This window comes from Peromyscus maniculatus, chromosome 8, assembly GCF_049852395.1.
Source record: "Peromyscus maniculatus bairdii isolate BWxNUB_F1_BW_parent chromosome 8, HU_Pman_BW_mat_3.1, whole genome shotgun sequence".
Classification (NCBI taxonomy): Eukaryota; Metazoa; Chordata; class Mammalia; order Rodentia; family Cricetidae; genus Peromyscus; species Peromyscus maniculatus.
Window position 1 is genome coordinate 33183528 of NC_134859.1, and position 13444 is coordinate 33196971.

At 44.0% G+C, this 13444-nt stretch overlaps 1 protein-coding gene across 2 annotated transcripts; it reads left to right on the forward strand.

Annotated features, from left to right (window-relative positions):
* Positions 1-1158: 1158 nt before the first annotated feature.
* On the forward strand, positions 1159-8879 carry LOC102925402 (interferon-gamma-inducible GTPase 10-like). Of its 2 annotated transcripts, none has more exons than XM_016005631.3 (2): positions 1159-1414; positions 7248-8879. In XM_016005631.3, the coding sequence occupies exon 2, from the start codon at positions 7267-7269 to the stop codon at positions 8509-8511; it is 1245 nt and encodes a 414-aa protein (XP_015861117.1). In that variant the 5' UTR covers positions 1159-1414; positions 7248-7266; the 3' UTR covers positions 8512-8879. The 2 variants fall into 2 exon arrangements, with proteins under 2 accessions (XP_015861117.1, XP_076434354.1); XM_076578239.1 differs by lacking the exon at positions 1159-1414 and adding an exon at positions 4460-5281.
* Positions 8880-13444: the final 4565 nt, after the last annotated feature.

The following is a 13444-nucleotide window of genomic DNA, read 5'->3' on the forward strand; positions in this document are numbered from 1 at the left end:
AGCCTTTATTCTGAGTTCCAGGAAAGTCGAAAAGCTGCACAGAGAAACCCTGTCTCGGGGGAAAAAAAAAGAATAAGCCTCTGTGTGTGATTTATTTGGGAGCTGGGTGGCAGGCCCCCAAAGAGACCAAGAGTAAGAAAATAACCAACAACAGGTTTTGTTTGCTTGTTTGTTCATTTTACCATGTTTTCAGTACCAGGGTAAATTCCTTCTGTGGAACAGGCCTAAAACCCAATCAGGAGCTGCTGGTTACTCCCATAAGCAGTCTTGCCACTATTACGCCAGTGGGCACATCTTGTCTGCTTGGTTGGTATTATAGTCAGTCTGTAGGGTCCAGGCAATTTAGAACACATCGGTCTGGAGTTGTTGGAGATCTGAGACCTGGAGAATGAAGTCAGGTGACAAGAGGTTTGTGGCTGTAGCTGTGAAAGGAGATGTTCACAGCATTGGGGAAGGGTTGGTAAGGCCTGAGGAACACCTTGTGCTTTCTACCCTCCTCCATCAGCAATCTCTAGGTCTACATGCCTCCAAATATCCAGGAAGCCCACACAGGTTTCTCCATAGCCTATCAGCTGGTCCCTTGCATTTCTCTCAAGCTCTACTGTCACCTGTACTCCTCATTGGCTCCCTACTTACCGAGGAAGGGTCGGAGGTATAATCCAGACTCCCCCAAATGTCACCTCATGTAGTAATCGCTATGGCCCCTCAGGAACACCCCATTCTTTCATCATGTGTGGTCTGATCCCTGATCTTGAGTTGTCTTCGTGGCTCTGGACCCAGTAAGAGACCAGACTCACACGTGTGCCCTGGAGCTGAAATGAGGGTAGACCGCCACAGTGCTCCAGACAAGAAAGACAAGGAGGCAGGGCAATGTGTTTCCTTCATTCACTGGTGTTTTTGCGAACTCCTCCCAGCTTTTGTCTTTGTCCCCAGGAGTCCTTTGGCTTCAGAGAGCTCATTCCTCAGGCATCTTGGCTAAGTGACCCCCTCACAAGCTTCCAGGAAACTGCCTTCCTGGCCCCAAACCTTCCAGCCTTCCTTTCATTCTTTGGTCATCTTGAAATCATAGTGTTCACTTTCTTTTTCCTGGAAATGGTTATACTTCCCAAGCACATAGAGAAGTTAAGTTTCACTTTTGCTTTCTGCAAATGCATCTGTTACCCATTACTCGGCTCCGCCTATCCATATACAGTATCAGCGTTTCCTTCTCTCTGGACACCGGGGCTCATCGCTCCAGACCCCACGGAGGCTCTCTCCAGCCACTAATCTCCTTGCTGTTTTCCTGTGGGAGGGCAGATCCTTGCAGCTGTTGGTGGCTGTGTGGGGGCTGCAGTGAGCAACAGACTCAGCATTTTCTACTCTTTTGGTGGAAACCTCGGCTTTGATTATTTACAGCAGAAGCTCTTTGGGGCTGGTGAGTGAGAAAAGCCTTTGCCTTCACAATGAACCGAGTTTCAGCTTTGTGGGCCCAGGGCAGAGCTGGCTTGACTAAGTAGCGAGTCATGTCAACGTCTTTTCACAGAAGGGAGTTGTGGGTCTGGAGCTGCTGTTTGGTGGTGCTGGGAGAGTTGTGAAAAAGTTTGGGCCCGAGCAGAATGCTTATGGGAAGCCATGCAGTACTCACTGTAAAACAGCTTCCTGTTCTGAGTCCCGTGCTTCACTATTGAGCTATTGGCACAACTCTGTGAGTTTTTCATAATTAGCAAAAATCTAAGTAATGTTTTAACATTGGTACATGAATAAAACCTGTTTGCTGAGGTCTGATAATGTCTGTCCTTCTCTATAAGAAGGCATCCTTTTCCATTTTCACACATCTCACAGAATATACCCGAGAGTAAATGTGTCTGTTTTTAAAAATGCTCAAAGATCTCTGCTCAGTCTAACACTCACCTTATATCATTAGTAATCAGAAATAAACTAATTCTTCTTCCCGTTCCTGCTCTTTCTCCCTGCTCCTCCTCCTCCTGGCTTTCCGCCTCCCTTTCCTTCCCCTCTATGTCCTCTTTCGTCTTTGTTCTGGGATTGAACCTTGGTCTTCACACATGCTAGGCAAGAGCTCCACCACTAAGCCACAGTCCCAGCCCTTTTATTGTTTATATCTTTAATTTTTTTAAAAAAATGTACGTGTGTACGTGTGTGTGTGTGTGTGTGTGTGCGCGCGTGCGCGTGTGTGTTTGTGTGTGGTGTGTGTGTGTGTTTGTGTGTGTGTGCATTTGAGTGCATGTGTTTGTGTGTGTGGTGTCACACAAGTGCTATGTCTAGAGGTCAGAGGACAATTCTGGGGCGTCAGACTTGCCTTCTCCCTATGGGAACTGGGTCTCTCTTGCTTCTGTGGCTGGGCTGTATAGTCTAGGTAGCTGACCCGTGACCTCCATGCTTCAGTCTCCCATGGCGGTCATATCAGAGTAGGAGTGTGGTGGCTACCGATGTGAATCACCATAGCTGGCCTTTTATGTGGGTTCCAGGGGTCACAGGTTGTCAGACTTGCACGGCGAGTGCTTTTACCCACTGACCCATCTTCCTGGCCCTGTTTTTACTTTTCATTAGCAATAAAATGATTTTTTTAAATCACTGACAGCATGCACGCAATAAGGAAATTAATTGTGTCATTGTTTGGTTTTTAAAATATTACTTAAATATGCATTAAAGTAGGTTTACATTTAAGAATTTTTGTATTAAAATTTTCTGCAAAGCAGATCCTTTCTTAATACATTTTCCCATGTTGCTTCATGCCTAAACAATCTACAAACCTATAAAACTATCAACTCTAATGACCTAGAAGTCGATGCACATTTTATAGTTAGAGAAGGGCATCCACTTCGGTTTTATAAATCATGTGCAGTGTCCACACTGTTTATCATCAATCAAATGCTGATCACATATTGCTGTCTCCCAACATGGTCTGCTGTGAGTGACTCTTTTCTTGGTAGAGACAACATGTGGTTTTAAAACCATGAAAATGGCCAAAACCAAATTTTTTAAGGCAAGATTTTACTATGTTATCAATGTAGCCATGGCTAGCCTTGAACTCACAGTTCTTCTGTTTCAAGTGCCTCCCAAGTACCTAGTGCACTTATGTTACTTAGCCAAAGCTGATGTTTGTTTAAAAACAGCAGAGAAGGTGACTATTTAAATATTCTGTTTTATTAAAACCTCAAGATAACAAAATGCTACATAGAACGTGAATGCTTCTATCATCATTTAAAGATTTATTTATTTTTATTTTATGTTTAAATGTTTTGCCTGTGCACACGTGTGTACACCACGGGTGTGCCTGGTGCCATCAGAAAAGGGCATTGGAGCCTTGGAACCAGAATTACGGAGTGTGGGTGCTCTGGAGGAGCAGCAGGTGCTCCTAATGGCTGATCCAGCTCCCCAGATCCCTCTATCATAATTTAAATGGTATCAGCTAAAACAAAATTTAAGAATCAATTAAACAGATTAAAACCACATTAGCCTTGCGAAGCAAAACCCACTGGGATTCTGTTATAGAGGCAGAGCCCAACCACTACCATTCTGGAGTTTCCAGAATTTATTTTTGAAAAATCACTTTGCTGAGTTATGGCTTACAGGTAGAAATAACTACATTGTTATTTTAGAAAGGCATACTTAAATTCCCGATGCACACTTCATTAGTTTTTGTTTACTGAACTGGGATTTATTGCTTTTTCAGAAAATATGGCATATCTTTTAAAATACACATATTTAGTGATTAAATAACCAAGAGTTATTAGGTTAAAAAGAAAGAGAATGGGAGAGAGAGAGAGAGAGAGAGAGAGAGAGAGAGAGAGAGAGAGAGAGAGAGAGAGAAGGAAAGAAAACAGTGTCTTCAGGACACAACAGGACTGACTGTGAACTCTGACTGTGAACACACGAACTCTCAGAGACTATGGCAGCACATACATACAGCACAGATCTAAGCCAGTGGGGCTCCCAGCACTGAGATGGGGAAGTAGACGTGAGCTCCCATCCTCAACCACTCTGCAATTAACAAGCACTTGCAAAGGAAAAATTAACTTCTCCAAGGGGGTCTCACTGGGTATACAAACTATGTTCAAGGGCAGGCTGCATGGTAGATGGCCAACACGAAATGAACTTAAAGGTTTATTTGGGGAGGTTTTTTATTGTTTGTTTGTTTGTTTTCTTTTTTGTTTGTTTGTTTATCCCCCCCCACCCCCCCACCCCCCGACAGGGTTTCTCTATGTAGCTTTGCACCTTTCCTGCAACTCACTCTGTAGACCAGGCTGGCCTCGAACTCACAGAGATCCATCTGCCTCTGCCACCACCGCCCGGCTTATTTGGGGAGTTTTTTTGTTCTGTTTGTTTGTTTGTTTGTTTGTTTTATCACATATTGCTTTATTTGGGCTTTTTTTCTTTTTTAACCTTTCTGGTCTCTTGATTATATATTGTGGTTTACAATTTTAAGTTTCTATGGTGTGTGTGTGTGTATTTCTCATTCTCTTTCTTAGTTTCTTTTTGTTTGTTTGTTTGTACATTTTTAAAAACCCTTGTCTTTTTAATTTACCTGTCTGTTTTCTTAGAGGAGAATCAGAGAAGGAATGGAGCTGGAGGGGCAGGGAAGTGGGGAAGATCTGGGAGGAGATGAGGGAGAGGAAACTCTGATCAGGATATAGTATATGGAAATAACTTTATTTTCAATAAAAATTATTAGGTAAGCATTCTGTGTACTTTTATATAATGAACATAAAAAGGAATGTTACATGTTGGATATTTCACTTTGCTCATTTATTCTGTAGGTCTTTTATGGGTGTAAAGCTTAGAAAGAAAAACTTCCTTAAAATTCTCATTAGATTCGGATGGTTTAAACCACAAGTAACACTAAGCTCAACTCTGATATTACCTTTAAAGTAGAAGTTTCTAGAAGTTTTATTTCTTAATTTAATGATCTGGTTTACAGCAGTTAACTAAGTCAAGATTTTTTTTTAAGAAAGTATTTTCTGTTGAAGCTCAGAGTGGAAGAAATGTTTTCTGTGTGCTCTTGCCTTGAAAAATAAGATTGTGGAGCACAAAGAGAAATGGATAAAATTCACAAGTAGTTCCTGGCATCCTGCCAGCTTTCAGTCCGATGCAGCAAAGTCCACAGCTGTCACGTGTGAACATTTCAGGAGTGAATTTTACGATGGAAGTGTCTACAAGTCATATCTGCTGTCCTAACTAGGAGGTTCCACTAACTTCAGACACGGCAGAGGCGCGTATCTGGCAGACAGGCTGTCGCTATGAATGAGGAACACGTAACACGCTGGAGCAAGGCATAGAGGCCGTAAGAACACAGTAATAAGACCTACTAGAGACACATCTCTTAGTTCTCTCTGCCATCCACTTTCCACTGACCTACACAGCTACAGCTTTATAATTCCTCCGAGAAGGAAACATCTCCCACACTATTGCACGAAGTAATTTCACTGCACATTCTATACTGCAATGAGACCTTCAGCTTCTCTTGCAGAGCTTGGCCTGTCTCAGCGGGATGTCTTTGGAAGGCCAGCTTCTCCTGCTTCCCCAGCTTCTGGGTCCACTCCTTGTTCCTAAAGTTGTATGCAGAGTTCGTGTGTGTAAGCCAGTGTTCAAAATCTGGGCTCTCTCACCTTATTTAGATTTGCTTCAGTAGCGGTGGCCATGGTGAGGCCACTTCTCACCAAGAAGCAGTCCCAGAGAGGCAGGAGAAGGGCCTGGCCTGGAGTCAAGACCTTCCTTTGTCCTGGGCAAAGGGACAACTTGCTTACATCAGGCAGGCCCCTCCCTGCAGTCTTAGGGTGGCTTGATTTGTACTTTTTAAATTTTTCAGTAGTCTTCCTGATTTGCTCAAGCTGCTCATGAACTCACTTTGGAGCCCAGGCAGGTCTTGAACTTGCCACCCTCCTGCCTCAGTTTCCTGACTAGACAGGATTATAGGCCACAATAAAATTAATATGTTCATTTTATTTTGCTTTGTCTAGAAGTTAAAAGCATGTCTTTCCTCTCTTGATCATTGTTTCTGAAGGGTCTGTGTGAGGCAGGAGACACTTGTTCTCCATTAGATGAACCCTTCATTCCTGTCTTAAAGACACTAATGTGTTAGTATATTTGAGGTTTGCTAATTAGTGCAATTTGATAACTGGCCATTGCATACTTGTGTGGAAATATCACCAGTTCCCACTCACAAACATGGGCAATTTTTTTTTGTGATATATATTTTTTATTTTACAATATCATTCAGTTCTACATATCAGCTATGGGTTCCCCTATTCTCCCCCCTCCCACGCCCTCCCCTTACCCCCAGCCCACCCTCCATTCCCACCTCCTCCAGGACAAGTCCTCCCCCGAGGACTGTGATCAACTTGGTAGACTCAGTCCAGGGAGGTCCAGTCCCTTCCTCCCAAACTAAGCCAAGTGTCCCTGCATAAGTTCCACGTTTCAGACAGCCAACTCATGCAATGAGCACAGGACTTGGTCCCACTGCCTAGATGCCTCCCAAACTGATCAAGCCAATCAACTGTCTCACCTATTCAGAGGGCCTGATCCAGCTGGGAGCCCCTCAGCCTTTGGTTCATAGTTCATGTGTTTCCATTCATTTGGCTATTTTTTTTAATAATTGAGTAAAACTGAAATTTATTATATGCCACAGTCGTCCTAGGGACCTCCATGCTATATATATAGCCTCTATGGTTCTATGGGTTGTGGTCTGATTGTTCTTTATTTTATATCTAGAATCCACCAATGAGTGAGTACATACCATAACTGTCTTTCTGGGTTTGGGTTACCTCACTCAGGATGATTTTTTCTAGTTTCATCCATTTGAACATGGGCAATTGAAATAACAGAAATTTATTCCCTTCAAGCATTGGAAGCCAGAAATCCAAAATTAGTTCAAAATTAAATGTGCAATTGAGCCCATCTGGATGATGCGAAGTATTGACCCCATCTGAAAATTGTCAGTCATGACAGCCAACTCACTTTTGCTGTGTAAATTATATATTCACAGACTCTGGGGTTATGATGTAGACATCTATGGGATCATGATTCTGACACTGCAAGGAGGGCTGCCCTCTTCTGAATCGGGGATACAGAAACTGACAAGATAGAAAATAGGTGTGTCTTCTTCAGGGGTGACACCTAAACTCACCAGGACTATAAATGAGTTACAGAGACATGACTCAGTCCGTGAGGATAGGAGTGGCCCCCAGGGGTGAGTTTCTGTTTTACCACTTGACTCTGCTTGCCTGTCTGGTCTTTCTCCTTTCTCACAGATCTTCTGCAGTAACGACCATGGATCAGTTCATCTCAGCCTTCCTGAAGGATCCGTCATTAAAGAATTGCCAACAATTGGCTGTGGAATTCTTGCCTCACTACTCTACATTAATCAGTAAGGCAGGAGGCATGCTCTCTCCAGAAACTCTGAGCTATATTCAAAAAGCCCTCCAGGAGGGAAAGCTGACGGATATGGTGAGCCAGATTCAGGAAGCACTAACTGCCGCGGAAAACGCTTCCTTGGAGATCGCTATCATTGGGGAATCTGGGGCTGGCAAATCCAGTTTCATAAATGCCCTGCGAGGGCTGAGCCATGAAGCAGAGGGGTCAGCTGGTGTAGGGATTGTGGAGACCACTATGAATAAAACCCCCTATCAACATCCAAAATATCCCCAAGTGATGTTCTGGGACCTGCCTGGGACTGGGACTCCCAATTTCCTCCCAGACACTTATCTAGAAAAAGTGGGATTTGCTAACTATGACTTCTTCATCATCATATCTTCCTCTCGGTTCAGCCTTAATGATGCTATCCTGGCCCAGAAAATCAAGGATGTGGGGAAGAAATTCTACTTTGTTCGAACCAAGGTGGACAGTGACTTATATAATGAAGAGAAAACCAAACCCAGAACCTTCAGAAAGGAGAGGGTCCTTCAGCAGATCCGAGACAACTGTCTGGCTAACCTCATTAGTACTGGAGTGTCTGAACCCCGCATCTTCTTGATCTCCAACTTTGATCTGGCTGACTTTGATTTCCCAAAGCTGGAGGAAACTCTGCTGCAGGAGCTCCCTGGGCACAAGCGCCATATGTTTGCACTGCTGTTGCCTACTATCTCTGATGCTTCCATCGAGATGAAGAGACGTCTTCTCAAGGAGAAGATCTGGCTGGAGGCCTTGAAGTCAGCAGCTGTGTCTTTCATGCCCTTGGCGACCTTCTTGAGTGGCTTCGATTTGCCTCAGCAAGAACAGTGCTTGAAGGAGTACCGAAACTACTTTGGCTTGGATGACAAATCGATTGAAGAGATTGCCTACAAGCTCAGTAAGCCCATGGAAGACATCAGGGGCTGCCTCAAGTGCTTGGATTTCTGGTCCCTTGTAAAGGATGATAGCATGGCAGTGAAAGCCGCGAAGTGTGCTGAATCTTTTTATGCCGTGAAAGGAGGTCCTGAGTCTTCTGTCATCCAGGGTGTGAAAGTCTACTTTCTACGCTTAAAATTCCTTGACACGGTGGCTGATGATGCTAGGCATCTCTTGAACAAGTTATAAAGAGTAAATATTGCCTGGCTAAATTCAGTAAATGAATTTAAGGGCTTGTGTGTTTCAAGTTGGGAAGTGGGGTGTCCTTCCTCCAGACTCCCAGGCCAGCTCTTCCCTAAGGTACACAGATGCCTGTCCTGTGGAGGAAGTCCATTGCTTCCCTTTAGAAGTCACTCCCATGTGCAAATTGTTTGACCCTAGCTTGTTTTCTGTGTTCATTGATTTATCATGCTTGATCTCCAGCAGTAACACACTCCCTGCTTTCAACTATTCTCTGTGCTAAGAGAGAACCTGTTGCTGATCCACTTATGCTGGAAAACACACACACACACACACACACACACACACACACACACACACACACACACACAAGACACAGCAAAGCAAAACCAAAAACCAGTTTGTAATAGCAAAATGAGAATTATACATTACTATTTCCCAATTCTTTCTCAGTTATCATCTCAACACCCTCCTCATTAAAATAAAGGATGTTCTATAAATATGAGAACACTATTAAATGGTTAATAAAATGTTTGCAGTGGGAAAACGCAACATGATCAGGAGGTGGTGACAAGATTAAGTAGTGAAGTAGGAGCTGAAGGGACACTAGCCCAATTAGCACACTCAAAGGGATGCTAGCCCACTCGAGCATGTGGCTCTGGCAGGCCTTGCCCTTCTCTCCCACGCCCTCTGCCTTGCTAAAAACTGTTAGGTTACATTCTAAAGGGAGCCACCAAGGTCTTGTCTCTTATTTGACTACTTCCTCCTCCTGAGGCTGACGATCAAGGTCCAGCTATCGAAATGTTGAAGTCCAGCAATCAGAAGCCCCCTTTGGCTCACTTAACTAACATGCCCAATTAAAATTAAACACCTCGTCCTAACATGAGATTTCCCGTTTTACCTTTATAAACAGCCATTTGCTTATGTGCGGCCATCTGTCCCTTCTCTATCCAGAGGCAGTCCTTTGTCCCTCTGAGACAAATACCCTGTCCCCTTTCCCTTCCCCTTCTCCCTCATCCCCTACCTTCTTTATCACCACATCCTAGCCCATTCTAACACAGCTTTTTTTTTTCTTAAAAATTACACTTGAAAAGTCATTTGCCGATGTTTTTCTACATGAGTAAGAAAGCGGCCGCTTTAACTTTTCTTCCCAGTTCAATAAAGGATCTCTCTGTGAAAACAAGTGTTTGTGTTTAATCTGGGGTCTGGGAGGAAGCCCCCACTGTGTGCAGGGTTGGGTTGGGGTGTCTCCTTCAGGAGAAGACCCAGGAAAGATCATGACATGTAAGAGGTGGCAAACACTGGGTGTGTCTGTAACTAGGAACCCTGCACACTAATGTAAGAACAGGTATGGCTGATCGCAGGGACAGCGGAAATCTGATAAAGACTAAGGGATGGGGGGCCAGGCGACGGAAAGGGTGTTGAGAGGGTCCTGGAATCACTTCAAAGAAGGCCTTGCTAGGATTTTGTTTCTTCCTCAAGGGAGATAGAAGGCAGGCTGGGTAGAGGAACAGGCTGCCATAGTGTCCCCAGATGAGGGTCCCTGGTGTCTATTGAAGCATGCTTGTGGGGAGACCAGGGCATCACCTGGGCGGCTGTCTGTATTCATCCCAGATGAGGTCACGGTGGTCGGGAGGAAGTGATAAAAAAACCAAGTGTCTGCTGGGGGAGTAAACACAGAATATGAAGTAGTAGCAATGGCAGCCGAGAGGCTGGGAGGAAGGATTGTGTGGGGGGACCCCTGTGTGACCTGGAGGGCAGCATCACCCCTACCTGACATGGAGGGGAGTGGAAGGAGCTGAAGCGAGGAGAGGAATCTGGGGTTCAACTACATTCACAGAGTCAGAATCTTCCTAGACATACATACCAGAAGGAGGTGTTGTGTAGATAGTCTGATAACTGAGGTGATAGGGAGGGATCCCGGATGATCTAGGATGGGTTGAGTTAACCAAATGGGTGAGCGGATACAGCAGGATCAGAGTCTGGACACTACACAGACACCTCAACTTACTTTCAGGTCTCCTTGTGGAGAGATTATACTGGACTTATGCACTTCTTGTTTCATTTTCTTAAAAGCTGGTAATTCATTAATTTTTTTTTTTTTTAGTCTTTCTTTTGCCTTCGGGATGAAGTGTCTTCTCAAATGCCACTGTCCTTCCTTCATGGTTTAAGGCTCATATTGCAAGTTCATTAACAAATCCCATCTTAAGGCTGAAGTTTTGGTGCTAAGTGTCACAGAACCTTGACTAGGACCCATCCTTTCTTTTTCCTTGGCCTGAGATATGGCCACAGTGTCTCCATTTTAAGGCAACCATCCTGGAGCAACTCCAAACAAAGTGGTGGAGAAGCACATGGCTGTCAAGTGCTCCCCTTCCGGAAGGTGTGAAAGGGTTGGGTTTGGGGTGTTTGTAATGAAACACTTAGAAGAAGCCCTTAGGAGGTGTCATCTAAGGGTCCAGGTGTGATACACCCCGTTTTCACCTCAGGGGCTCTGACTGGGCATCAGAAGGGGTTTTGAAACTTCAGTTAGAAAGGACTAGTGAGACTACTCAGTAAGAAAAGGGCTTTTGCCACACAGACTTGCTGGAGACCTGAAATCAAACTCCTGAACCCATGTAAAGGAGGAAGAAGAATCAACTCCACAGGATTGTTCTCTGACATTCATACCCATGCTATGGCATAACCACCCTCCTCCACAAAACACATTCACAAACAACAACGACAGCGATAAGTACAACCTGCAACCTGACAAATGTAAAGATAAGAATTAGGTTACCCAGCTCAGAGTGGACACAATCAAAAAAAGCCAGAGGGGAAAGCTTGCTGGAGTGAAGTGAAGAGGTGTGTGGTCCATGTGTCCCATCTGACTCACAGGCAAGAGAGAACTGGTGAGGAGTCATCTCAAGTCCCTTCCTGAGGCATTCTGGGAAGGCTAGCTTCAAATGTGATGTGCATATGAGAGAAAATTGTTATTAGTCTTGCTGGCTCTCTCACACGTGGAGCTCAGATTTAAAATGGTATGTTTGTGTGTTTACAAGTGTGTGTGTATTTATACGTGAGGTTGTATAGGTCATGAAATCAGAAAGGGGATCATGAAAGAGGAAGAGATCTTATGGATAGTGGGAAACAGAGATGGTAGTGGAATACACCCAAAACAAAAGCAGAGATGCAAGCTAGCTGGGGAAGAGAGGGAACTAGCTGTGGGGACGGGGTCATGGGGGATGGCAAGTGGGGAGGAAAATGAACGTGCACAAAGTTTAATGACGTGTATGGAGGGGCTGCAATTCAGCCCTTACTTTGTACGCTAGCCTAAAGCGTTGATTAAAATTAACCTTCCTTGTTTTTAATGCCTCTGCTTCCAACTCACCAGATCCACTAGAGAATGTCAAAAGTGTTCCTGAAATGAAGCACAGGAAACCCATTTCAGCTTATCTTCCACCAGCCCCTCCAAGGCCAACACCCAGAGGCCTCTCACTTTCCCATTAGAAACCATTCCCACCCCCCCACCTACCTACTCTCTGCCAAATGTTAGACACAGGCTGGCCAACTTCCTTGTTATTGCGAGCTCTGAGTAAACAGCCAGTGTTTGCTTTCACTTTTGATGTTTATTTCTACAGGTCAAAAAGGAAGCTAGGAACCGAATGAAGATGAATTACATAACAGCAAAATGCACAGGCCGCAGCTGAAGTCGGCCTGATAGAAATGTACAGCTTTAAATATCTGTATTAACAATACCAGATAGGGTGGACTTGATAAAGAGTCACAATTTTTTAAAAGATTTATTTATTTATTATGTATACAGTGTTCTCCCTGTACATAATGCCTGCATGCCAGAAGAGGGCACCAGATCTCATTACAGATGGTTGTGAGCCACCATGTGGTTGCTGGGAATTGAACTCAGGACCTCTAGAAGAGCAGCCAGTGCTCTTAACCTCTGAGCCATCTCTCTAGCCCAGCCAGGATGTTTTATAAGACCTCAAACCAACAACCTGTTCCAATCCCATTAAAAAACTCAAAACAGAAAAGCAAACTCAGTTTAAAAGAAAGTGGGGAAATAAAGATCTGAACAGACAGAAATATTGGCAAAAACTAGCCAAAGTTGGTTCTAGGGGGGGAAATTGATATAATTTACAAATAATTAGCTAAAGTCTAGCTAGACTAATCCAAAGAAAGACATACATGACCAAAATCGGAGATGGATGGGGCAGGCATTGCTGGATCTGTAGAAATGAAGGAATTCTAAAGATCTGTGGAAGTCTTTGTTCAACAAATAAGCCAATATAGATGAAATAGTAAAACTCCTAGAAATACACATGATGAAAGATGAAGACTTAATAGAAATCTGAAGAGTCTGTACCAAGTAAACACTCTGAATAAATGCTTTTAAATCTTCTCGTAGAAAAGTCCAATATATGGATATCAGTTCTACACTATATGTTCACTAGCTAGAAAAAAAAAGGGCTTGAATGATGTTTCTATAAGGAAATGATAAATATCTGAGAAACTGGGTATATTTAAGCAGATTTAGACACAACATACACACGCATTGAAAGATTACATGGTACCCTGTTAATTTTTGTTTTCTTATATTAGAAATGCATTGTGAGTATGTGTGGTACATGCAAATGTTTGTGCATTTGGAGGCCTCTTGGGATGCCCATGGAAGTGAGGGAGCATCTCTCAGGAAGGCTATCGCCAAGGCATGTCCTGAGCCTCTAAGTCTACTTGTGGGAGCTTCATCATTGAATGAGTCTTGAGGAACTCATTCACTGCTCCCAGTATCAGACGGAGATCCTTGGCATCGGACTGAGAGTCAGGTCTCCTCCTGCAATTATGAGCAATCACTGCAGGGAGACCTCTGAGGCCCTGCAGAGCCCAAGGCAGTGGTGCTGTCACCATCGCTGGAGCACGAACCCTTTGCTGGGCCTTCCAATGTCAACAT